The sequence below is a fragment of the Moschus berezovskii genome, chromosome 26, assembly GCF_049115385.1.
Source record: "Moschus berezovskii isolate FMDL1 chromosome 26, NW_MosBer_1.0, whole genome shotgun sequence".
Lineage (NCBI taxonomy): Eukaryota > Metazoa > Chordata > Mammalia > Artiodactyla > Moschidae > Moschus > Moschus berezovskii.
Window position 1 is genome coordinate 20,413,011 of NC_142485.1, and position 27,927 is coordinate 20,440,937.

The 27,927-nt window shown below is 44.0% G+C and overlaps 1 protein-coding gene across 2 annotated transcripts in view; it reads left to right on the top strand.

Annotated features, from left to right (window-relative positions):
- The window catches only part of MFHAS1 (multifunctional ROCO family signaling regulator 1), a 111,578-nt gene that overhangs the window by 68,286 nt on the left and 15,365 nt on the right, over positions 1-27,927 (top strand). For both annotated transcript variants that reach the window (XM_088832795.1, XM_055416533.2), the window contains exon 2: positions 25,172-25,298. In XM_088832795.1, the coding sequence (XP_088688921.1) occupies positions 25,172-25,298 (127 nt within the window). The remainder of the gene's footprint in view (positions 1-25,171; positions 25,299-27,927) is intronic.

Below are 27,927 nucleotides of genomic sequence, written 5' to 3' on the forward strand. Positions count from 1 at the left end.
TCCAAAATCAGGCCCGCACCCTCTTCCTCCTCATGCCGGGCTTTTGTGAAGTTAATCAGTGGATCCCTAATAAGACAGAACGCTCTGATGCTAAGTCACCCCACTGTCTTTTGCATGAGTCTGGACATCACCATGAAGACATCTGGGCTATCGGTACAGGCTTGATGTCAGCAGGATTCTTATACAAACTCTCACTCGAGCCCCTCATGGTGTCTAGCATGTTTCAGGTCCAGGAGGATTTCTTTGATCTAGGTCAAGTCCTCATAAATAGAAACACCCAAGTAAGGTTTAAACATTACTAGCTGCTGTGTGGAATTTTTAAAAGCTCCTGCATCCCTTTTGAAAGAAATTGTGAAGCTCTGCTGTAAATCAAATTTTGAGTAATCAGTAATCAGATTGACTTGTCCCTTCATAACGCCTGACATCAGGAAAGATTTCCCACTGACATGAGAACTATAAGCATAGCTGGAAGCGAGGTCACCATTCCTACCCTAGCCTCCTTGCTGAACAAAGATTGCAAGTCCTTCACTGTGTTCCGTGAAATGTGCGGGCTGGGAATAGGCCTGGTAGTGAGTGACTTTCCATTTCCACTGCCGCCTCCTTGTTCCTTTGACCTCCTGCTGCAGGGACCTTGGAGGCATCCCGAGAGCTTTACACGGAAGCCGCTAATCCCCTCGCAGTGCATTCCGGCTCCATCTGGCAGCTGCTTCCTCCACCACAAGGCCAGGCAGGCCGTGGCTTCGGACCCGGTGGGTGGGCCGTGTGAAGGTGCCTGTGACTGGTGCCCCGGTCGGTCCTGTCCTGACTTATCATGTTCTCTCATCTCCGCAAGGGATGACAGACAGGGAAGGATGCTGGAACTAGAGGCCATTAGTTGCTGGAGAGCTTTGCTCTGTCGCTTGGGCTACTTTCTCTTAATCAGATGTGCGATTTGGGTTGGGGAGAGTTTCCACTGGCTTCTCCTTTTAGACTGTTTAATTCTGTGATGCAAACAGGGTCTCGACTGGAGTCTGGACTCACACTTGACACTTGGCCAGGCCCAGATTCTCTGACAGGCCAGCAGGCTGAGGCTTGCCACAGGGCACCCCTGAATCGCAGGACCCCGCTTCAAGGGTGGGCCTGGGGAGACCATGAGGTCTCTTGTGGGCACACAGACCCACCCTCCAAGGGGCCATGAGGCTGTTTAGAAAATGGGGGGACTGGGTGGGAGCCAAAACTAGAAGGACCCCATTAAAGAAAGAATGTGTGATATGAGTCCATTTTTGTAAAATTATTTGGGGGAGTGAAGGAAAGGCAAGGAAGAAAAAGATATTAAGATTCAATGAATAAAGAAATTGGGAACAAATATAGCTCTCACTCTTACATGACTGTTATATAATATACTGTCATTTGAAAGAAAGGATTGCTACACTTAGGCTTATGATTGGATTCTGCCTGGTGGAAAATAAATCAACCCCAGAAGTCCCTGGTGTGTGTGTAAGTTTTATCTGCATGTCTGAGCCAGGAGAAAGGAAAGGAAGGGTCACAGCAGTTCACCCCTGGATACTTGAGATGGTGGAAGGGATTATAGCCTTTTCTTTACATATTTTATGTTCATTTTCTTATTAAAAGCAGTGCATGGTAATTTTTATAATTACAAAAGATCAGTTTAAAGAAATATTTTTAAAAAATAAGAAAGCTATTCTAGGGAGGGAAAGGGGGAAAAATTTACACTGGGGTAGATTATTTTAAGTCTTATGCTTAACAGGTAGTCTTTGTAAATGGTACAAATTCAAAAGATACATAAGGCTCTATGGGGAAAGGGAAGTCTTCTCCTATAGCCACCTATTTCTCCTCCTGGAGGCAGCTGGTTTCGCCAGATGGGGTTGTCTGCCTGTGGTCTGCCCTGGGTATCCTTTCAAGATGCTCTGTGTTTTTGCAAGTATATATTTGAATGTAAAAATAGGGGAAGAGAAAGTCATGCCTCCCCGCCACCCTCTGCCCCCAAATGTAGCACTAAACACTGCTTGGGTCTTTTCTCAGTTAAAAATATTTATTGGACATATAGAGCCATCTGACTCCTTTTATATTTGTTGTATGTATATTCTATTATTTACACTGGTTTTGTTTAACCAGCCTTATGATGAACAAGCATTTGAGGTGTTTTTAGTCTCTTACTTTGGAAACAATGCTGAATTTACCTGTAATTACCTGCCAGGATATCCTTAGACATTTATGGGTATATCCATAGAATAAATATCTTGAAGTGGAACTGCCAAATTTCTCTCCAGAGAGGAGGTACAAACTGATGCTTCTTTCAGACATGTGTGAAAGTGGTCGACAGTCTTCAGAGGTCAGTGCTGCCTTGGAGATGGCTATCATATAAAAGCAGCAACAGGAGTTTTAGAGAAGGCATTAGGAAAGTCAGGGCCTTCTCAACTGCTCCTCTAAGGCTCTTCTCTTTCCAGAAGTTTATTTTTGTTCAAACCTTGTTTTTTATGTTTCAGATGGCAAGGTTGTGAGGAAGACAAACATAGGGAGCTGCTATTATGTGCCAGGTGCTGGGTTAGGTCAGTTTCAAATATCATCATTTTAATTCATGCAGCACACATATATGAGGTATGGATTTGACATTTACTATCCACAGTTCACAGATGAAAAAAGTGAGGCTCAGAGAGGCTAGGTAACTGACCTAAGGTCACACAGTGGGTGAGTGGCAAAGTTAACTTTCTGAGTGTCAGAGTACTTAACGTTCTTTCTGATCTTTCTCCTCCTCTTTCTCAGAGAATTAGAAATCTCTCTAGCTCTAGCACTGCAGCAAAGGTAGGGATGTACTGAGCAAAAACTAGGGACAGAAGACTGGTGTCACTTAGAGTTGAAATATGAATGTCTACCATTGCTTGTACCTTGGAAGCTCTGTAAACAGATTTGTGGGTTGAGGGAGTTTGCTTTTCGATTACATGGATCATCCTTAATGTTCAAAGGGCCGTGTTGCAAACTTTCTTTAACTCTGAAGAAGACACGGCCTGAGGCAGTGATGCTCTAACTGAAGCATGAAGCCCACGTCAACCTACAGTGTTCTGAATAGTACTGGTGGCTGTAACGTCTTGGCATTCCCAGTCCATAGCAAGGTGCATAGGTGAGGACGTACGAATAAGTAAGAGATGTAAGATATGAGGAAAATATGGCAGTGTCTCCCACATCTGGGAGCTGGGATGGGGTTTGGGGGCATGGCTACAGTGAGGCTCAGGGCTGGCACAAAACACAGGGCAATGGAAAGCTTGCTTAGGTGAAATTGTTAAAAGCGTCACTGCTAAGTGGAATGGGGCCATGTATTATTTTTGAAATTCAAATGTATGTAGATTGGCAACTGTCTGTACTTTTTGTTTCAAATGGCTTTATTAGACTAATAGCCTCTGATACAAATGGGCTTCAGTTAAAGAGCCTGGATATAATTTGGTATAATTTCTCAAGAAATAAGGAGATTTTTTTCCTCCCATAAAAACCAGGATAAATTTTCTCATAAGTGATAGAACTTATTGTGGTACTTGTTCATTTTTCTGTTCATTATCAAAAGTGGTGTAGTTGCCACTTGATGGAGATTAGATGGTATTCTTTTGAGCTAATGTTATGAGTCAATCACTGGATTACTTTGTGCTTCAAGACTGAAAGGAGGGACTTCCCTGGTGACCCAGTGGTTAAGACTTCACCTTCCAATGCCAGTGATGTGGGTTCGATCCCTGGTCAGGGAGTCAAGATCCCACATTGCCTCATGGCCCCAAAACAGGAACATAAACAACAGAAGCAGTACTGTGACAAATTTGAAGACTTTAAAAATGGTCCACATTAAAAAAAAACAACTCATGAAAGATTGAAAGGATCCAGTGTCCTGATGTCTTCTTCTCCTTAGCCTTGTCTTCTCCTGGAAGTTTGGTGGGATAGCACTGGATGAACAAAAGCTTACGTCTCACCTTTAATAATACTCCAAAGCATGCAATAGGCAGAGAGTGATTTCCTGAGAAAGAAGAGGAAGCCAAGCTTACAGGTCTCTAGTTGGTCAGAGGTGGATGGGAATAGGTTTACCCTGACTTACCCTGTCACAGGTATCAGCTCTTACATGTCTGTGCCCCCGCAACTGACACTGGGGTGTTTTCATGTTACTGATGCTTCCTGAAAGTTTGTAACCATTGATGATGTTTTACTACTTTGATCTACTAACTTAATAGCCATTAGTAGGTGGTGTCACCTGCCAATTATTACCAGGTTTTAGATAGTATCTACTATTATTACTATCAGAACTTTCTATGTGATTGTGTATGGCTTCAGTTTGAGTTTCATCTAAAAGAGGATACTTTTTCATTTTACAAATATCGCAGTGTGAGGCACGTGTGAAATAATCATAAAAGCTGAAAAAAGAGTCTCAGCCAAAAAATGCATACTTATGTAACATTTCCACTTTCTGTGGAGTTGATCTAAGATTCCCTGGTTTTTCAGCTTGAACGTCATGGAAGATACGGTTAAATGAAATTTACCCTTCCCAGAATCTGTCAAGCATTTCATTTTTGAGGGGGTGAGGGTGGTGATGCTATAACATCAGTGGATGTTTCTTAGTGATAGTTTGGGTTTTTAGTTAACTAATAGGGTTTGTTTTTGCTTTTATTTTAATTGAGATATAGTTGAGATGCAATTGGCATACAGTAAAATGCACAATTTAAAAATGTACCATTTGATAAGCTTTGAGCTGTGTATGTACCCATTAAACTATCAGCACAGTCAAGATAATGGACAAAGCCACCTCCCTCAGGAGTTTCTGCTTGTTCACTCCTGTCCCTTCCTATCCTCCACCCTCACCCCAGGCAACTACCAGTCATGTCCCACACTGCAACTCCAAGGACTGTGGCCCGCCAGGCTCCTCTGTGCATGTGATTTCCCAGGCAAGAATACTGGAGTGGGTTGCCATTTTCTTATCCAGGGGATCTTCCCAACCCAGTGATCAAACCCAAGTCTCCTGCATTGCAGGTGGATTCTTTACTGCTGAGCCACCAGGGAAGCACCTTCTTTTACTCAGCACAGTTATTTTCAGATTCATCTATGTTGTGTATAGATGATCCAGTTGTGTATATCCATCCAGTATAGCTGGATATACACAGTATATCCAATATTTTTTATAGCTGATCAGTATTCCATTGTATGGATATACCACAGTTCATCATCTGCTCAACTTTTAATGGACATTTGGGTTGATCCTGGCTTTTGGCTAGTTCAGGTGGAGCTGCTATGAACATTTACATGTAAATCTTTCATTGGATTTATACTTTTCTCTTGGGGAAAAATTTAAGAGTGAATAGCTGGACCACATGGTAGGTGTAGTCAGCTTTTCGAGAAATGCCATCAGCAGTGTCTGAGAGTCCCAGCTCCTCCACACCCTCGCTAATGCTTGGCGCGGTCAACCTTTTCCACTTTGTCACCCTTACAGATGTGGTCTTCTGGTCTGGTTGCGTTTCCCTAATGATTAATGACACTGAGCATCTTTCCATGTGTTTATCTATCATTGGTGTGACTTGTCTGGAGAAATGTCATTCAGACTTTTGCTTCCGCCCCCTTTTTAAATTGGGTTATCTTCTTCTTACTGTGTTTTTAGAGTTCTTTATATATCCAGAATGCAAATCCTTTTATTAGATTTATGGTTTGCAAATCGTTCCTCCTCATGTGTCTTATCTTTTCATTCACTGTCTTTGGAAGAGCATAAGTTGTTAACTTTGACGATGGGTTTACCATTTTGAAAGCAACTATTTTATTTACGGTATCAAAAGCACTTTTAAACTTCATAACCACACTTCCACTTGCAGCTAAGGTAGAGTAACAGAGACTGTATTTACTTTTGCACTTGGAAAAGAACCCAAGAAAATATATAAAATCATGATATTTGAGACCCTGAGCACCATGTGACAAAGGACAATGATCTTGAGTCCTAGTCAACAAATAATTGTCCCAGCCTAGTGCCTTGAGGGAGAAGGCAGTGGCACCCTACTCCAGTACTCTTGCCTGGAAAATCCCATGGAAGGAGGAGCTTGGTAGGCTGCAGTCCATGGGGTCGCTATGAGTCGGACATAACTGAGCAACTTGACTTTCACTTTTCACTTTCCTGCATTGGAGAAGGAAATGGCAACCCACTCCAGTGTTCTTGCCTGGAGAATCCCAGGGATGGGGGAGCCTGGTGGGCTGCCATCTGTGGGGTCGCACAGAGTTGGACACGACTGAAGCGACTTACCAGCAGCAGCAGTGCCTTGAGAGCACCCAGGCTGCGGTGCAGAGAGGGGAGCTGAAGCTGAACCCCTGGATAAAGGAGCACAGGATGAGCAGAGTTTAGAGGACAGAAGACTGGAGAGGACAGACCTCCTGAGAGTTCCCTGGAGAACCAGCAGGATGCTCATCAGCGCATGCGTGTGAGCAAACGATCTAAGACTGTGGAAAGCAGTGGCGGGTGCTTAGATCTTATTTCAGCTGTGGTCTCCTCCTACCCCTCACTCAGAGCACTAAATAACTTGTGCCACATCTGCTTCCCTCTTCCCCACCCCCACTCTCTAAATAACCCATTTCCAACTACAATTCAGAACAGAGCATTTTTAGCCTCACCAGTTTCCGTAGAGCAGCGGTCCCCAACCTTTCTGGTATCAGGGTCTGGTTTCATGGAAGACAATTTTTCCACAGACTGGGGTTGCCAGTGGTGGTTTCAGGATGACTAAAGTGCATTACATTCATTGTGCATTTTATTTCTATTACTATTATGTCAGCTCCACCTCAGATCATCAGACATTAGATCCTCGAGGTTGGGGACCCCTTCCCTAAAGAGTCTCTGAGTCATAACTCTCAAAATTTACAAGACAATTCAAGATGTTGGCATTAGAATCTCCCCAAATGGATCTTAACTTTGGTGTGATTTTTTTGCTTGTCAAAGATGTGAGAACAGGTAGGATGGAAAAGCAGACTGAGTTCCGGAGGAGTGCAGCGCTTCTGGGTTCTGCACCAAACTCTGTGTGGAGGGGGCAGTGACGAGCCCAGAAGTCTGGACACCTGCCCCGCTGGGCCTCTGTGTTCCCTTGGGAAGAAGAAGGTATAGACTGTGGCCCCGGCAGCCTGACCTGTGTGCCACACCAGCGTCAGGTTTGGAACCACAGACCTGAGGGAGCTTGGGAAGCCACCTGAATATGCTGTCCATTTATGGACTCATCAAATGATGGATTCAGTTATTTACCATCTGTCTCAGACCTGCTGCAGGCTGGGCATTGCTCCGGATGCTTGGATCCAACAGCGAACAGGAGAAATCCCCACATTCTAGTAGAGGAGACACACCATCAGCCAGTACATCAGGTGGACAGAAGTACCATAAGAAAAATAAAGCAGGAGATGGGATGTGGGTGACCGGGAGGTGGTGGGAGTGGGGATGATGCTGTTTGTACAGGGTGGTCAGGAAGTTATTTTTGAGGTGATGATATTTGAGCAGAAACCTGAATGAAGCGTGTATGGGTGTGGGGAGGCTGGTGGGGGACCTCAGTGGTTAAAACGGGGTCCTGAGGTGGGAGTGTGCTTTGCAAGGAGGTCACGAGGCTAGAGCAGGATGACGAGCGAGCGAGAGGCAGAAGAAAGGAGCAGAAGATGCAGGACCCTGTTGACGCGGGAGTGACACAGCGGGCAGAGTCTGAGTAGATGAGTCACGTGCTGTGGTGTGCATTGTGTGGGAATCCCTCTGGCTTCAGCGGGGAACAGACTGTGGGATCAGGAACTCGGCTAGGAGAGCATCACACATGCAGGCTGACGGTGAATGGACCAGGAGCTGATGAAATGGTCAGATAGATGGGTTTGAAGCTAGAGCAACGGGGTGTGCCGATGTATGCAGTGTGTGGTGTGAGGGAAAAGGAGAGAGATAAAGGAGTCCATGTACTTTTTCCAAAGTAAGCGAAGAACAGAATGGACATTCACAGACATAGGGAAGCTTGGAAAAGGAGTAACTTGGTGGGGCATGGGGCCAGTGGGAATCAAGAGTTTGATTTTAGACACATTAGTGCCCAAGTGACAGTGTTTAATAGGTAGTCAGATCTCAGTGTGATATTCAGGCAAGAAGGTGACCTGAGATCGTGGCTAGGCAAGTGGCCAGATTACAGGGAGTTTCCATGTAGATTGAGCTGCCCCCGGAAGTGGCTGTTTGCCTTGATGAAGCCGTCCTGTTTGGAAGTCCCTTACTTTCTAATGGACATTAACATTTTCATGATTATGTTCTTTTGGCTTCACTGAGGCTTCATTTGGAAGCTGGCTGCACCTACCTGTTGGGAGGTGTACCTGAAAAATAAGAAAAAACAGACTGAAGAAGAATTCTTCCTTGTTCACAGTTACAACTTAGAAGAGGTTGGAGATGAGGGCTCGGCTGCCATTGGTCTTGTGATGTAAAACTTTTCAGTAAGCCAGGGGTGCTTTTTGTTTGTTTAAAACAGACTCAAGTCCAGGCTGGCTCTTCTGGGAATGAATCTTGGGTGGGGGGAGTAGATAAAGAAACGCTGATGCTGGAAGAGGGTCTGGCTGGACCACTTTCCTGGTAGTGTTTGTTTATACAAGTGGGTGATATTCATGTGCAAAGTAAGGAGGTGGAAGAATTTCAAGTTTCCTTCTAGGCTCTGTGGGTCTGACTCTAGTTTGTGGGGTCTTTCAGGCCCCTTTAGTGGCTTCTCAGCACCCTCCTCACCCAGAGAAATTCATTCTGCCTGCCCCTCCCTTTCTCCAAAGAAAAAATGAATTTGCAGGAATTCTTGTCGTCTTCCTTCCGAGACGTGAAGGTAAGATACAGTTTCCGACTGTTCTTCAAGACTTCAGATTGCTCCCTTTGTCCTTCAAAACCAGGTCGACTTCGACAAGGCAGCCTGGCCACTGTTTCAAATTTCAGTTCAGGTCCTAAAGGTTCCTCCCCTTTTCAGATGAGAGGAGAACTCAAGTTGGAGGGAAACTGTTTTAGTCTGAAGGCTTTTATGAAACTGTCTGCATTCACTCCTCTGAGCCTGGAACCGTTTCCAGGAAGAAGTAGGTGACAGGCTATCCAAATAAAGAGTCACCTTTTGAAAGCACTCCAGCCCAGCAGCGTGGGGGCTTTTTATGATCCTGACTTGTATCTTGAGAGCAGGCAGGCCGGAGCTGGGTCTGGGCTCCCTTCCTCCTCTCTCTCTCCTCGCCTTAGCGCGCTTTGATCTGTGAAGCATGTCTAATCCTCAGCCAAGTCTGCTAGAACTTTATCCAAAGCAGGAAAAGGGGAAATATTTTTCCTTTCTTGGGTGGATTTGTATTTATATAAACCCTTAGCAATGCTGATGGAGCCAAGTGGCCAGCACACACGTCTGAGGAGCAGAGTGTTGGAATGACTGAGTGCAGGATCGGGCAGGGCAATGGGTCCCTGTACCCTGGGTCTGCTTTGACATGGGTCAAAGGTCAGGATAGGGTGGTGTAAGTCCTGGCGTGCATTTTGCTGGAGGATGTGCTTATACATAAGGCTGTTTATACAGCAGCTCAAGCTGAGCCAGCAACTGATCAATTAACTCCAGATCATAACTCCAGTGAGATACCTTTATGTATGTGAATGATTAGTTCACCTTATTTCTTCTGTCGTCACTAAGAATATAGGGTGTGGAAGGTCTTAGCCATCCTCTGAAACTTTAGTGTTGGAAACTTGACCTTCTCACAGTGTGTCCATTGCTGATTTACTGATACTTGCATGGATCTGTCCACACGTTTTTGGACCAGCCCTTGCCACTTCTCAAAGGTGGTGAGTTTTCGCTTTTTTATTGAGGTAACACTGATCTGTAACATTATGTAAGTTTCATGCGTACAACATTATATTTCTACTTCTGTCTATCACCACCAAAAACTCAGTTTCCGTCCATCACCATCCATTTCAGTTCAGTTCAGTCGCTCAGTCGTGTCCGACTCTCCGCGACCCCATGAATCACAGCACACCAGGCCTCCCTGTCCATCACCAACTCCCGGAGTCCACCCAAACTCATGTCCATCGAGTCGGTGATGCCATCCAGCCATCTCATCCTCTGTCGTCCCCTTCTCCTCCTGCCTTCAATCTTTTCCAACATCAGGGTCTTTTCCAATGAGTCAACTCTTCACATGAAATAGCCAAAGTATTGGAGTTTCAGCTTCAACATCAGTCCTTCCAATGAACACCCAGGACTGATTTCCTTTAGGATGGACTGGTTGGATCTCCTTGCAGTCCAAGGGACTCTCAAGAGTCTTCTCCAACACCACACTTCAAAATCCTTTTTAACTCCCCTGACCTCATCTTTTCCCTCCTGGGAGCCACTGTTCTTTTCTCTGTATCTATATGTTTGTTTTTGTTTAGTTTGATTTATTCGTTTTTGCTTATTAGCTTTTAATATTCCCCATGAGTGACATCAGACAGTATTTGTTTTTCTCCACCTTATTTCAGGGTGGTGAGTTTTTCAGGCATGTTTCACATTGATATGATGGCTTTCTTAAAACCACTTCCTTTAAGCTTCAAGTGGTGCCTCATGGTTCTATGTTTCTAGGCTACAGCATGATTTGTTTTCAGATATTCTAGAGAAATCTTGTACAGAATCTAAAGATAGCATCCCTTGTTCTTGTGATATCATAATTTGTCTATTGTCACTGTTGTTTAGTCACTAAGTCGTGTCCTACTCTTGCAACCTCATAGACTATAGCATGCCAGGCTCCTCTCTCCATGGAATTTCCCAGGCAAGAATACTGGAGTAGATTGCCATTCCCTCCTCCAGGGGATCTTCCCAACCCAGAGATCAAATCCATCTCCTGCATTGGCAGGCAGATTCTTTACCACTTAGCCACCAGGGAAGCACATTGTCTGGGTTAGTCTGGACATGATGAAATTATTGACAATAGCCAGTGTACAGAACATTGATATAAATCAATCTTTTTTAAACTTTTTTAAAAATTTATTTATTTTAATTGGAGGCTAGTTACTTTACAGTATTGTAGGGGTTTTTGTCATACATTGACATGAATCTACTCCAGGTGTCCATGTGTCCCCCATCCTGAAGCCCCCTCCCACCTCCCTCCCCATCCCATCCCTCTGGGTCATCCCAGTGCACCAGCCCTGAGCACCCTGTCTCATGCATCAAACATGGACTGGTGATCTGTTTCACATATGATAATATACATGTTTCAATGATATTCTCTCAAATTATCTCACCCTAACCTTCCCCCACAGAGTCCAAAAGACTGTTCTTTACATCTGTGTCTCTTTTGCTGTCGTGCATATAGAGTCATCATTACCATCTTTCTAAATTCCATATGTATGCATTAATATACTGTATTGGTGTTTTTCTTTCTGACTTACTTCACTCCGTATAATAGGCTCCAGTTTCATTCACCTCATTAGAACTGATTCAAATGCATTCTTTTTAATAGCTGAGTAATATTCCATTGTGTATATGTACCACAGCTTTCTTATCCATTCGTCTGCAGATGGACATCTAGGTTGTTTCCATGTCCTGGCTATTGTAAACAGTGCTGCGATGAACATTGGGGTACACATGGCCCTTTCAATTCTGGTTTCCTTGGTGTGTATGCCCAGCAGTGGGATTGCTGGATCATATGGCAGTTCTATTTCCAGTTTTTTAAGGAATCTCCACACTGTTCTCCACAGTGAATGTACTAGTTTGCATTCCCACCGACAGTGTAAGAGGGTTCCCTTGTCTCCACACCCTCTCCAGCATTTATTGCTTGTAGACTTTTGGATAGCAGCCATTCTGACCTGCATGAGATGGTACCTCATTGTGGTTTTGATTTGCATTTCTCTGATAGTAAGTGATGTTGAGCATCTTTTCATGTGTTTGTTAGCCATCTGTATGTCTTCTTTGGAGAAATGTCTGTTTAGTTCTTTGGCCCATTTTTTGTGATATAAATCAATCTTTTATCTCACTATTTTTTGCTCTTGCCAAACCCCAGATTCTGGCAACCTCTCTGGAGGAATTCTTCTACATATTAATAAGTGCCATGAGAGCCACATTCACCTGCTGTCCCAGGATGTTTATCCTGGCCCCCAGGAATATGTGTCTGATGGGGCCTCGCACTTCAAAGGGGAACCTTCTCCAAGTTTCTCCCTGGCATCTCATCTCAATGTTGGGGTGGACACTTGGGCAAGAAAACTCCCCGGGGACCCTAGGACTCTGTCAGCAGATGGAGAGGGTCTAGACAGAAAAACATCCTGGAGGAGGAGAGGATGGGCGCTCTTGTTTCACTACACGTAATGGAAATGGGGGCGGGTGTAGAAGTGGGAATTTCAAAGTGCTGAGTGTGAGGAAGAATGGTGCAGGGGGTGGCATGTGTGCAAATAAAAACATAAAAATGAAGAAGAAAAAAAAGACATTAAGAAGAGGAAGTGTACACTTGTGAGGGAAGAAGATCTGCAAAGAAATTTTGTCAGCAGTTTTTTTTCCCCCCCCCTCCTTGGTTGAACTTTTGCCAAATGCTTGATCTGAGATCCCAGCCCTTTTGATCCAGAAGAGACCTGTGTGATGATCCATTCAGGAGGCACCTTGGACCAAATGCCATTCTTCTTAGTGGAACCAAATGCCATTCTTCATAGTGGAGCATACCTGAGACGCTTAGTCACCTCCTTCTGTCCCTCAAACAAACAAAAAGCTTTATGTAATTGAAAGCAAACATAACTATGAGGACAGTCATCTTCTGTCCCGAATTGGGTTAAACAAGGAAAGGCTGGGTTTGTCGGCTCCCAGGGGAGCACTGGGCAAAATAGGAAAAATTCAAAGTGTGCGTCATCTGTGCCCGGATTTGCGGGGGGAGGCTTGGCTTCCATTGAATTACTCGTCAGGAGTGTCTGAGGGCTTCACAGGTTAGCATCATCTTTATTGAATTGAATGCGTCAAAGAGGCATCAGGAGCGTGGTCTTTGTTCTTCCTTCTGCCTGTGACCATCACCACTATCCCCACCTCGGAGGGTGCTGGGAAGAAGCTGACGTGCTGAAAGTTTGCTTGTTCAGTGCAGCCTATGACAGGCCATGCAAACTCGCTGAAGGTGGGTACTGAGTTGTACCCTTAGTTCAGGTCATCTCTAAGAACCCCAGCTGGCCTGCTTCTGTATGGCTTGTTGTAGGTTGTACTCTCTTAATGATAAGACTTTAACATTGTCCCCAAAGCTTCAAGGCACAGAAGGGCATTTCTGAGTGATTTTTTTAAAAAACAAAGTCCCAGCATTAAGAATCAAAACTGATCCGCTTCTCGGCCTTTTGGCTAAGATCAAGTGTAGTAAGAATCAAAACTGAACTTGAGAATGCAACGATCTTGGAGACAGAAATGCCTTTACACTGTTACCTTGCCTAGAACTCACTGGGTTCCGACATTTTGAAGAATGCCATGACTAAATGGGGAAATGAAAACAGTCCTGGAAGAGATTCACAGTGTCTGATGGTGTGAGTTTCTGCAGCTGCCTTCGGAATTCGTAACTTAGGATGTGTCTGATTATTAAGTGGTCCGATCAGTCTGACATATTTCCAAGAGGAACAGATTGAGCCAAAAGCAAAGTGTTCATGGGAGGAACACAGAATCCCTGAAGTTTAGGGAACCCTTCTTGGAGTCTCAGAGTGCCCTAAGAGTATATGGTATGGCCAGGTGCCGGACGAGAGCTGTGGGCACCCCAGCTGACTTCCCTGTGACTGAGCAGAAAGACGCCTGCTGAATCTAGGGGTACCCCAGTTTCCTGGCGAGTTCAGTAACTCCCCGGAGCGTTTTGAGGGTGGCCTAGCTGGCTTTCTCGTTAACTCAGCAGCACCCAGTGGGGGCAGCTTTTCAGGGACTCCAGTTGGCGCCCCCATCTAGCCTCATTTCAACAGCATACTCCCCACCTTCCCCCGCAAGACAGCTTCCTGGGGAATTTCATCAGCAACCAGAGGACAGTCTGCTGCGGGCTTCGGCCACCTGACTGTGAACTATCTGGCCTGGGCAGCCCAGCGGGTTTGTCCCTGATTCAGGGGCTGCACCCCACCCCACCCCACCCCAGCTCATGAGGTCTGACTCTCGAGCCTGGCTGGGGGCTCCCTCATGCCCAAGCCCTTCTTCCTTGGCTCTTCTCCCTCAGCCTATCATAATCTTTAGAATTCTCTTTCCCCTTGGTAGTGAATCCCTTGTAATAGGTTAATAATTATTTATATTAAACCTTAGTCTCTGGTTTCTGTCTCCTGAGTAGGCTGAACCATAGAGCCAGTAAATCTTAGCCAAGATTGGAACTAAGGCTAATTCCAGAACCAAACTGCTTTGTATCGTTTCTCTGCGATCAGCAGTTTCATATACACTGAGGTGATGGTTGTGATTAAAGTGCTTTAGACTGATTTATTTTTGTCTTTTTAAATTTTTATTGGCGTATAATTGATTTACAATGTTGTGTTAGTTTCAGGTGTTTAGCAAAGTGAACCAGTTATACATATATTTTCTGTTTTTTATATTCTTTTCCCATATAGAGTATTACAGAGTATTGACTGAGTTCCCTGTGCTATACAGTAGGTCCTTATTAGTTCTCTTTATGCAATAATAGAGTGTATATGTTAATCCCAAACTTCCAGTTTATCCTTCCCCCCCGGTGGCCATAAGTTTGTTTTCTTTTTTTTTTTAGGATTTTCCTGGTTTTTTTTTTTTTTTCCTTATTTATTTTTTTTAATTTTTAAAATTTTTTTATTTGAAGCTAATTATTTTACAGTATTATACTGGTTGGTTTTCTACATCTGTAACTTTGCCTCTGTTTTGTGAATAAGTTCATTTGTACTATTTTTATTTTTTTAGTTTCTATATATATAAGTGATATATGATGTTGTCTTGCTCTGACTTCACTGTGTATGACAGTCTCTAGGTCCATCCATGTTACTAAAAATGGCATTGTTTCATTTTTCTATGGCAGTAATATTCCATTGTATATACATACCACATCTTCTTTAGCTACTCTTCTGTCAGTGGACATTTAAATTGCTTCCATGTCTTGGCTGTTGTCAATAGTGCTGCAGTGAACACTGGGGCGCACGTTGTCTTTTGCAATTATGGTTTTGTCTGGGTGTAAGTGCAGGAGTGGGATTGCTGGGTGATAGGGTAGTTCTATTTTTAGTTTTTAAGGAAATTCCATACTGTTCTCCATAGTGGCTGTACCGATTTACATTCCCACCAACAGTGTAGGGAGGTTCCCTTTTCTCCACACCCTCTCCAGCATTTACTGTTCGTAGATTTTTTGATGATGGCCAATCTGACTGATGTGAGGTGATACCTCATTGTAGTACTAGTTTTGACTTGCATTTCTCTAATAATTAGTGATGTTGAATATCTTTTCATGGGCTTTTTGGCCATCTGTCTGTCTTCTGTGTTGAGATGTCTCCTTTGACCTGCCCGTTTTTTGATTGGGTTGTTTGTTTTTTATACTGAGCTACATGAGCTGTTTGTATATTTTGGAGATTAATCCCCTGTCGGTTGCTTCGTTTGCGGTTCATCACGTTGGCCTCCAGGGCCTTTGTGCTGGACTTCTTTCTCTTTTTTATCTTCTGAGCCTTGTGATCTTTCATTCACTCGGTCACTCCTCCATGTCTTCAGTCACACCCCTCCCCACCTTCTGTCAAAGGCTCCGGTCACCTCCAAACCCAGAGGCCCCATGTCTCTGGTTACTTTGCTTGTCCACCCAGCAGAATTTGGTACAGCTGGTCACCCCCTTTTCCTGAAGGGGTCTGGTTTCTTTGGTGAAGCCATGTTCTCCTGCCTTGTGGCAGTTCTGGCTGGCCTCTCTCCTTTGAACCATCAGCTAGGAGCTCCCCAGGCTCCGTCTCCAGTTCCTCTCACTTCTCTATCTGCTCACTTTCCTGGGTGACCCCATTCACCTTTATGCCTTTACCGATTGCATGTGTGCTGGTTTCTTCTGAACCTCCATCTCCAGCCTTAACCTTTACCCCAAAGTCCAGAACTGAACAAGTAGTCACACACCTATTATGCATTACCATCTTTGTCTAACAGTCAGATCTAACTTGACCAAAAGAGGGCTCCTAATTTCTCCCCTTCCCACAAGTCACTTCTCTCTCAGTCTCACAAGCAGCACCACCAGCTGTCATCTTCCCAGAGCAAAGATTTGGAATTATCCTTGGTTATTCTCCGCCTCTTACCTCCACGTCCAGGTCATCGGAAGTCCTGCTGACTGCCTACAGAACACACCAGTCTCTCCATCTCTGTGGGCGCCTCTCCAGACCAGGCCCCTTCCACCTTTCACCTGGGCTCATCTGTGAGCCTCCTCAAGTCCCCCTGCCTTCATTTTGCTGTCCTTACACAGCAGCCAGAGTGATCTTCTCAGGTCAGATGCCATCACCTCACTTAAAACCTTCAGCATGGCGCTTTACCACTTAGAATAAAGACCCCACATTTCCCCTGGTCTGCAGAGTCCCCAAAATCTGGGCCTTCCTCCCTTCCTCCCTCCTCTTGTCATGCTTCTCCTTCACCCCACCATGTAGACTCATCTCTGGGCAACCAAGCATCTTCCTACTGTCATGATTTTGCATTAGTGGTTTCCTCTGCCTGGAGTGTTCTCCCCATGGTTTGCTTCTCCTCATCATTCAGGTTTCAGCTTTAACGTCACCAACTCGGAGAGGCATCTCAGGCAACCCAGTCATCTGCCTCTCTCATTACCCTGCCTTAATGATCTGTGTAATGAGGTTTTAAGCAGCTTTTTTCTTACCAGTCTTCCTCCTAGACTCTAAGCTTTAGGAAACCAGGGACCGTTGTCTGTCTTATTCCCTGCTGCTTGCTCAGAGTCTCTGGTGCTGTCTGTCTTGCGTTAGTTGCTGGTGGTTATGTACCTGTTGAATGAATGAACTTAGTAGCAGAACCAGACCTAGGCCATAAATTTTCCTCTTTTGTTTCACATCTAATTTATACCAGGATTTCCTTTGCCAGTAAAGTCATTCCTGCCTGTTAAGTTATTGTGTCTCCTGTATACTTAAAGGTTAAGATTTCCAAAAACAATTCCAAGGCCACATTACCTTTAATTCATTCTGATTTTAAATTTACTTATAAATTTCACCTTTCATTTAAATATGATAGAAAAGACCACGTTCAGTGACATTTTGTGACCTGTATCCCTTGGTTTTAAAACTTTTTTTTCCATTTATTCCAATTGGCTATTATGAAACGGCCCTTAAGATACTTTTATAAGTTGGGAAAAGCGTGTTTCCATAGTTGTGCATGACTTTTACCTCGTGATAAAGATGTTGGGTCCAGTCCTGGACTTGGAGATAGAGGGGCCAGGTCTGTTGTTGCTCTTGACATGGACTCACTGTGTTACTTCCTACATGTCAGTTTCTCTTCTTAAAAAGTCATTAATTCATTGTCATAATGGATTTTTTAAAAATCAAGACTACCAAAATGTACAACCAACTCTATTTCTTCGGAGCAGCGGCCCACCTGGAGCCTCCCAGCCACTGTGCTGTGAGGAGGCTCAGCTCTGGGGACCCTCCCTGAGACAGCATGAGGCAGCCAGACCTGCAAAAGCTGGCTTAGTGGGAACCAACAGGTATCGAGATGTCACTTCTGCTCCCTTTTCTCATGCTCTTGAGTGTGCACAGTGGCATGTTTTTATTCTGCTTTTATCCAAGTGCACTTGATTTACAGTTTATGTTAGTTTCAGGTATACAGTGTAGTGATTCATTTTTGTAGATTATACACCATTATATGTTATTATGAGATAATGGCTATAACTCCAGGGCTTACAGTATATCCTTGTTGCTTATCTATTTTATGTATATATTTTGTATCTGTTAATCTCATACTCCTAAATTGTCCCTCCCCCTTCCCTTTGGTAACCACTGGTGGGCTGCTGTCTATGGGGTCGCACAGAGTTGGACACGACTGAAGCGACTTAGCAGCAGCAGCAGTGTGTTTTCTGTACCTGTGAGTGTTTCTGTTTTGCTATATACATTTGCTTGTATTTTTTAGATTCCACATATAAGTGGTATCATACAGTATTTGTTTTTCATTCTCTGACATATTTCACTAAGCATAGTATTTCCTAGGTCCATTGATGTTGCTGCAAATGGCACCATCCCGTTCTTTTTTATGATCAAGTAACATTCCATTGTATGTATTCACTACATCTTCTTTATCCAGTTACCTAGTGATGGGCTCCTGGGTTGCTTTCATATCTTAGCCATTGTAAACATTGCTGCTATGAAAATTCAGTGCATGTATCTTTTCAAATTAGTGTTTTCCCAGATATGTACCCAGGAGTGGAACTACTGAATCATAGGGTAGTTCTATTTTTAATTTTTTGAGGAACCTCTATACTGTTGTCCATAGTGGCTGCACTAACTTAGTTTTTCAGTGTTTACTCCTCCTGTGTATATACTTTCTAGGTTTTATTTGGTTTTAAGACAAGATGTCCTTTTATTTTTCTCTGGCTCTCGTCTTCCATATAAAAGTGACCGTGGAGTTCTCCCATTTTTGCTTCTCTGATAACTGTGTGGGCTTGCAGAGTGGGAGCCTTCCTGCTGTTCGGTTTCCGAGGATGCTGCCTTTGCCCTGAGGGGGTGTGGAAACACGTATTGTGTATCATTGTGCCTCATCCAGAGTCATGTTTAATTAAAAGACAGCAGCGGACTTTGGGCAGTGGAGGAGTGAACTTTAGACTATTGCAGTTCAAAGAGGCCTTGAAACCTAGATAATTCCTTGTTTCATAGAATCTATATAATTGCTTATTTTAAAATTTCCAGACCACTTTTTCTGTTTTGAGGGATATTCATAACTCAGAACTTCTTGGATCAGGAAGCGGATTTTATTTGCACGGAAAAAGGCAGGTTTGGGCCTTTTGAAATATTGTGGTTTGGGTTGTCAGAGTGATACACTTTCAGTATTTTGCACAATGTGCCAGTATTTGTGAATTCTGATGATAAGTGGAGAAAAGACAAGCTCATTCACTTATCTCCTGTTGTTTAAAGGTAAGTCATAATAAAACTTGATTTTCTATCCTTTCATGGGGGAAAAACAGCTGATGAGACAGAGTAATTAATTAAGTAAGAATAGCTTTTCATAACTTTAATGGGCACAAAGAGACTGTAGACTTTAGCCTCAGTGATGCAGTGGTCTGTTGATCTGGCCAGATTTCTGCTTCTTCAGGAAGACTGTATGAAGACCCTACATGAATAGAAAATTGCCAACAGAGGAGAAAGCACCACCATTTAAAGCTGGCACCACCCATCAGTGTGAAGCATGCGTAGTCTTTTTCTTAATTGACTCAAGCATAAAAATAAATTACCTGAGGACCTTTAGGCCTGAATGACCCATTTCACTCCAAATCCATTTGTGTTCCTTATCAGTTCATGTTTCTAATGAGAATGCACTTTCAAATTTACTTTCTCCATAAGAATATCAGTCTGTTTTTTTTTGACGACCGAGAATTCTGTCTTCTGAACTGTGTCATACTTTTTAATCATCTCTCTTTCATTGAATATTTGAGACGGTTACCGAGTTTTCAGTGTTTTATATGACTCCAGAGAATTCTGTCTGCTGAATTGTGTCATAATTTTTAATCATTTCCTCTTTGTTGAACATTTGAGACAGTTACCAAGTTTTCACTGTTACATAAACAGTGTTGCTATGAACAGTCATTGTATAATTTTTGCCAGAAAGGAAGACCCATTCCTTGAAGCAAATCCCTAAAAATGGAAATATACCAGGTCACATGTATATTTCTCCTTACTCTATTGGTAACACATTTTATGTGAATATAACATTTCATTTTGCATTTCCCACCAACTTTGGAATTTCTTTTTATTAGCGTTTGCTAGCAATAACAGATTCATCATAAATCTAAAATTGCCACACTTCCAGGCCTTTTCCAGTTCTGAAAATCAGGACTGTCCTTCTGTCCTTCTTATCAGTCTGTCTTTGGCATTCATTCTCTAGCATCTCATAACTTCCTTTGGGGCACCTTTGGGGCGGGCACACACAGTAAGTACATCGTTCTTCTTTGCGTGTACTTGATTTAATCCAGTGCCTGAACCCTCCCCCTCAAGGTCCTGGCATTAGACTCCTGTATCCCTGCCATCCTCACACTGTAGAGATCTCCCTAAAGTGAAAGTCGCTCAGTCGTATCCAACTCTTTGCGACCCCATGAATCGCAGCACGGCAGGTCTCCCTGTCCATAACCAACTCCCGGAGTTTACTCAAACTCATGTCCATCGAGTCGGTGATGCAATCCAACCATGTCATCCTCTGTCATCCCCTTCTCCTCCCGCCCCCAATCCCTCCCAGCATCAGAGTCTTTTCCAGTGCGTCAACTCTTCACATGAGGTGGCCAGAATATTGGAGTTTCAGCTTCAACATCAGTCCTTCCAATGAACACCCAGGACTGATTTCCTTTAGAATGGACTGGTTGGATCTCCTTGCAGTCCAAGGGACTCTCAAGAGTCTTCTCCAACACTGCAGTTCAAAAGCATCAATTCTTTGGTGCTCAGCTTTCTTCACAGTCCAACTCTCATATCCATGCATGACCACGGGAAAAACCATAGCCTTGACTAGATGGACCTTGGTTGGCAAAGTAATGTCTCTGCTTTTTAATATGCTATCTAGGTTGGTCATAACTTTCCTTCCAAGGAATAAGCATCTTTTAATTTCATGGCTGCAATCACCATCTGCAATGATTTTGGAGCCCAAAGAAATAAAGTCTGACACTGTTTCCACTGTCTCCCCATCTATTTCCCATGAAGTGATGGGACCAGATGCCATGATCTGTGTTTTCTGAATGTTGACCTTCAAGCCAGCTTTTTCACTCTCCTCTTTCACTTTCGTCGAGAGGCTTTTTAATTCCTCTTCACTTTCTGCCATAAGGGTGGTGTCATCTGCATATCTGAGGTTGTTGATATTTCTCCTGGCAATCTTGATTCCAGCTTGTGCTTCTTCCAGCCCAGCGTTCCTCATGATGTACTCTGCATATAAGTTAAATAAACGGTGACAATATACAGCCTTGACGTACTCCTTTTCCTATTTGGAACCAGTCTGTTGTTCCATGTCCAGTTCTAACTGTTGCTTCCTGACCTGCATTTTGGTTTCTCAAAAGGTAGGTCAGGTAGTCTGGTATTCCCATCTCTTTCAGAATTTTCCACAGTTTATTGTGATCCACATAGTCAAAGGCTTTGGCATAGTCAATTAAGCAGAAATAGATGTTTTTCTGGACGTTCATGGTTCACGTATTGCTGAAGCCTGGCTTGGAGAATTTTGAGCATGACTTTACTAGTGTGTGAGATGAGTGCAATTGTGCGGTAGTTTGATCATTGTTTGGCATTGTCTTTCTTTGGGATTGGAATGAAAACACTGGAGTGGGTAGCCTTTCCCTTCTCCAGTGGATCTTCCTGACCCAGGAATCGAACCTGGGTCTCCTGCACTGCAGGCAGATTCTTTACCAACTGAGCTATCAGAGAAGCCTCACTAATTAGATGCTTAATCAATAGCCCTGCTTTTGTTTGAAAATCAAGTTTGTGTTCTGGAAATTTGAGCTGATTAGCTTCTATTTTAAGTAGCTAACACATTAGGAACCACTCTCTGTATTATTGATTAGTTTTGGGGGTTTTTTTGGGGGGGAGAAAAAGGCTATTTTTCTTACTTTCTTAATTTAGCAACTGGGCACATTTCTTACATCCTCAGACTCCTGGCCCCATACAGTAGCTTATTTGAGTGCATATGTGTCCTGGAGCTTGTGAGCATTTCTGTGTCTTGCTCTGTCTTCCACAGTTCAAGTGAATTTTTTATACGCATGAAATTTCTCGATGCCTTTAACTTTCCAACTGTTTGAGTGGCTGGCAGCGCTGCTGGGGTAGGACCCAAACAAAACCAGTTACCTAGACCTTTGTGAGTCTGGAAATCTGGGGTGGGGAGCATAAAGCTCTTGGTTTAGAGAAACTGATAGCCAGTGCTTAATAGTCAACTGCAAGTTATTTCAAATTCTCTGGCAAACTGGTCTTCTCACCAAAACCTACAGTACCCCCAGCAAGGAGGCCAGCCATGCAGGAACCGCAGCTTGGGGTGGGGGCTTATGCCCTGTGTGCTCAGTATTTCAGTCATATCCGACTCTTTGCAACCCTTTTTTAGGACTAGAGCCCACCAAGCTCCTCTGACCATGGGGATCTTCCAGACCCAGGTATCAAACCCGCATCTCCTGTGTTACAGGTAGATTCTTTACCACTGAGAAATCGCAGAAGCCAGGGGAGGGGCTTACCATCTGCATTTGTTATCCTTGGCTCTTAGGCAGCTTCAGGCAGAAGGAACCAAGCCTGTGTGAAAATTCCAACCGGGAGAGAGTTCTCAGGGGAAGCCAGAGATCTCCAGTCTAGGTTCAAGCCTTGGGAGTAACTTTGGGACAGAAAGTAGAAATTGAAAATAGCAGGTGAGGAAGCAGGGGAGGGCGGCCCAGGAGTGGGGATGTTAACAGGCATGAGTGGTTCAGAACATCCTCTTGGGACAGTTGTAGCCCCATGGTACGCGGTCAGTTGGTTGGTTTAAAGCTCTCTGTGGGACTCGGAGCAAATCTGTTAAACTCAGAGAGCTTCTGACTCATAAAGTGGTATTTGGACTGGATGACTTCCAGGGCTCAGTCTGATGTAACACACTTTTACTTTGGTTCATTTGATGACTTCGAGAGCATTTAATGTTTATGTTTTTAATTTTCCTTTTTATAATTTGAAATATTCTCCTAGCTGGTGTCAGATACCATTTATCCATGATACCAGCTAATGATGGTAAATTAACTTTTGCAGTCATTTGGTGTTTATATTAGTTTGGTTGTGCATGCTCAGCCATTTCAGTCGTGTCTGCCTCTGTACGACCCCATGGACCATAGCCCCCAGGCTTCTTGATCCATGGGATTCTCCAGGCAAGAATACTGGAGTGGGTTGCCATGCCCTCCTGCAGAGGATCTTCCTGACCCAGGGATCAAGCCTGCATCCCTTATGTCTCCTGCAAGCCCTTAGCTCGGTTAAGAAACTCAAATTACATTAGATTCATATTGTTCAAAGCCATATAAAATGTTCAAACCAGGAAATAGTTGTCTTTCATAAGAGTACAAATATGTCAATACTTAGTTCATTACTGAAGAATAGCATTTTTGGACTACTTTTCTAGGAAAGATGTGTTCTGGAGTAAAACAGCAGTCTCCACCTTGCGGGGGTTGGGGGGAAGAGCTCCAGAGATGGGCTCCCCAGGTCACATTCCCTAGTCAGTCCCTGCCTAGGCTTGACTCTGGGTACATCACATTACCTCCCTGCATATTAGCTTCCTCTTTTACAAAACAGCCTTCCCTCATGGCTCAGATGGTAAAAAATCTGCCTGCAATGTGGGAGACTTGGGTTCAATCCCTGGGTCGGGAAGATCTCTTGGAAGAAGGCATGGCAACCGGCTACAGATTCTTACCTGGATAATTCATGGACAGAGGAGCCTGGCTGGCTACAGTCCATGTGGTCTCAAAGAGTCAGATAGAAGTGAGTGACTAACACGTTCACACTTTGCACTTTTGCAGAATGAGGATAAACCTTGTAGTAACATTGTAAAGATGAAATAAGATGTATATTTAAAGCTGTCTGTTCAGTGCTGGCATATGATTATGCTCTATCAATGTGAGTTCTGCTGAAGGTGAGATGTTTAGATATACGGATTTTAAGGCAAAGGATTTTTGGTTTGTATCCTCACATGTTGGCATACACTCTGGTTCCCTCGAATTTCAAATCAGTAATACAGGTGATGGCTGTCACAGAGTCAGTGTTTTATTTGCATTAGCATCTTTCCCCAGTTGGCATATGATTTGTCTCTTTGGTTTATTTACTTTCTAAGTCGGGGGATTTGGCACCCTTGTCTGCCCAAATCTACTTTTTAAATTTTTCTGAGCAAGAGCACCATGCTGACCATGAAAACTGAGAAAGGTCAGGGTACTCCTGGTTAAGTGGATGGTGGGGAGGAAACCAAAGGAATCGCTGGTCTTAGGGGGGATTTGATGATCTGGTTGGAGAGATTGTATCCAGGGCAGAGTAGACAGATTTCCTTTGGGGCTTGTGGTTAATCCAGTAAGTGAATTATCTGTTTTTACTAGCTCCCGTGACTCACAAGAGAGCATTGTGTTGGTCCTTTCAAATCTGCACACCTACCTGCCCAGGAAATCCTCTTGCTAGCTTGAAGCTGGGCTGTTTACCTTGATAACACCTTTAGTCGAATGCCCTTCCCGATCATTAACTCAGGGCTTTGTTGCAAGGCTGCCGTGACTCCTATCTGCCCGGATCCTAATTACGAATGCCTCCTTGGCAGCTCTGCCTCTCTGGGGCTCCAGGGACCCTGGCTCAGATTGCCACGATGTCTAGATACAGATCTCTGGAGCCCGTCTGTGGAAAGGAAGGAGCGGCAGATGCTGTCTTTGTCTGGAGCGGTGGCCTTCCCACCACCACCGTTAGCAGCTTGTTCGCCTCACCATGCAGAATGTTCTAAGGACAGAGCCTGTTTTGCTCTGACTGATTGTTTGTTCTCTGACTCTCTCTCCTTCCTGCCTCCCCTGTTTCCCCCATCCCCAAGTGCTGGATTCTTCTCTATGGTGGTCCCATTTGTGTTTGTTTTTTTAAACCTGTATTTATTAATTGCTATATCATGTAGCGTGTGGGATCTTACTTCCCCAGCCAGGGATTGAACCTGTGCCCCCAGCAGTGGAAGTGCAGAGTCTTAACCACTAGACCACCAGGGAAGTCACAAGGTGGTCCCATTGTTGAAGGCAAGTCTCACTCATTAGGGCTTGTCTGGTGGCTCAGGTGGTAAAGAATCTGCCTGCAGTGCGGGAGACCTGGGTTTGATCCCTGGGTTGTAAAGATCCTCTGGAGGGGGGCATGGCAACCCACTCCAGTATTCTTGCCTGGAGGATTCCATGGACAGAGGAGCCTGGTGGGCTACAGCCCATGTTGTTGCAAAGAGTCAGACACGACTGAGAGAGTGAGCACAGCACAGATTTCAGTGTGTGCAGACACAAACATACACACGCATACAAAACACTGAACGCTCCTAGGATGATACCTTGTAAGTAGGTTCTCACAAGAACTTTCATCCAAGCTGTACGTACTCCACTCATTAACATGTGTTTCTCTCTCTGCCTGCAGGGGAGTTGCTGAGTCAGCCCAGACCGGAAGGAGTGGCAGAGATCATCTGCCCCAAGAACGGCAGCGAGCGAGTGAATGTTGCCTTGGTTTACCCACCCACACCAACTGTGATCAGCCCGTGTTCCAAGTGAGTTCTGATCCCATAATCCCTGTCCCTCACTCTTGGACCTGCCTCAGTCATTTTAAGAACAAAAAGCTAAGTTAAAGTACCTTTCATCAAACTCTGAAAAGCCCCCTTCCTGGGGCAGACCTCGTTTTCTGGGTGACAGCAAAACCATGGCTTATACAACAAACTAGGAACTTTCATGTTTTGTTATTTGTGGTTTTCTTTTGCTGATAAAAGTTAGAGCATTTTAAAATAGCTTTCTTGAGATATTATCCACATATTATACAGCTCACTCATTTAAAGTATATGACTATTTTTTTTTACGTTTTCACCTTTATTTTCTTTTTTTTTTCTTTTTTTATTTTTTCAAAAACAGTTTTAGGAATCTTTAGTTAAAAACAACCTTATCTTAAAATGGAGTAACTTTGGTATTTAGTATTTTTTTTAGTATACTTGCAGGTATAATGCACCAAAGAGAGCAGCTTTTTCTCTTAATTCTGCCATTGCTTCAGAAAACAGAGCTCATTAAGTAAGAAAAGCTGTAGAAAATCTGAAATAGACCCCTTTTTTACCTGTGGGTCTCTATCAGTCCTAGCAATCAGAGGCTGTGTAGTTTGCTCCCACCCTTCCCAAAATGGACTTAAAGACACAGAATATACCCATTTGAACTAACTTTCATATATAATATTAGCATTAAACTCAGATGATGAATTTAGGTTAACTCATCTGTTTGGCTTTTTCTGTAGTGTTAAGAACCCAACAGGCCACTTTTACACTGAGATGAAATACCTTTCTTTCTATTGCAAATCTTGAAAAGTAGCAGTCCCTGGTCATCTGGGTGATATGAGCAAAGGATTCATGAAGGAAATTTCCATTTTTCTTCTTAGTTGACCATACAGATTTTTCCCCCCATATCTAAGCTTTGTGTAGGGATGTTGGAAAGTTCACACTGGAGAATGGTGACCTGTCATGCATCTTGAGAAACTTGCTATCAGGCTGCATTCCTGAGAGCCTGTGTGATAGGAACTCATGTCTCTTGACTCTCCAAGTGTCTGCAGAGTGGGGGTCTGCAGGGGCTTTCTCATGCAGCTGCCCCCTTTTCTCTAAAGCAGCTGACTCATTAGACAGAACATCCCTAATCCATCTTTGCTGGAAAACATCACTGAACACCCAAGGGAAACTTCTCTCAGGCTCTTCTCTTCAGAATGCTTTTGAAGGTTAACATGTACATAGTGTTAATTCATCACTAGCATATGAATAGTATATTGACCTTGTGAGACCTTGATGTGCTTCTTAGGATTACATAGTAACTCAGCAGGAATATTCTACAGCTTTTCTTATTTAATGAACATTCCCCTGTCCTGAGCATACCAAACAAAATGTTACCATTCTTTGGTCTCCGCTGGTCCCTCTCTTACAGATAGGGTGAACATAAAGGGATCTTACAGAAACAGCAAGGTCTGGGATGGAGGGAAACGACTGTTCAATAGACTCTGCATGGGTATAGATTTTCCCGAGCCAGGAGGGATGGTGGCCTATTGTTTGTCATAGCTATGTGGCATTTAGTAGGCGAGATAGAGGTCGGAGTGAAAAATATCCATTTGTACAGAAACCACAGTGGCACTGAGCCCCTGTTATCGGTGTCTTTTCACGGGCTCCTGTTGTTCTGCAGAAACACTATCAGCTCCCCTCTCACCCAGTTTCTCATACCTGATATGAACAAGCAGCTTTAAAGTCTTGGGTAATCAGAGCCTCGTGGCCTGAGACATCGAGATGCTGGAGGGGATACCTTTAGTGACTGACCTGCCTTTGACCCAGCCCTGTGAATAGTTTTGTTCTGAAATGGATTCTTTTAAAAGGGGTCTCTTAGAATGGATGGTAGGTTTAGAGGGCAACTCTCAATTGTAAATAAAGGAACATCCTGGAGAATAAAATGTAAACCAACAAGTCCTGCACAAAGCAGTGTACCAAATATGGGAGATTGGGGACCAAAGAGGAAAATTGTCCCAGCAGGTGGTCCTTAGGTCCACACAGCATGGTCTGAGCCTGAGAGTGAGACTCGGGGTCTCAGCAGGCAGCAGAAATGGGGGGACTGGAGTTACTGCCTGGGTTTTGCAACTCCAGCCCCAGTTAACTTAGGCAAGTCACTAGAGAGGAACCTTTCATGACTCTCTCATCCCCTGAAAGGCAGGTCAGTGGTCAAGATCAGACCTCCTTGATCAGGCATGGGTGTCAGAATTTCTAGGGCTAGGCACTAGGCTTTAAGAAACAAGTCACTCAGATGGTTGTCGAGTGTGTGTGTTGGACATTCTACTCACTGAAGTTCTCCCACACACCCCCACCTCCACGGCTCCCAGGTGGGAGGCCAGCAAGTCTCAACTTCAGGAGAAAATTCTTAGTAATCATGCCAGGACGACAGGCACCAACCAGAACCATCCCAGGAAAGCCAGAATAATCACCCAATTCTTAGGTCATTGATCTAGATCTTAGTATTTTTTAAAGAGGCATTCCAAGCTCTTTGACCAGTTTCAGTTCAGTTCAGTCTCTCAGTAGTGTACGACTCTCTGCGACCTCATGGACTGAGGCATCCCAGGCTTCCCTGTCCATCACCAACTCCCTGTTTGACCATTTTACGCCTCTCCCTTATAGG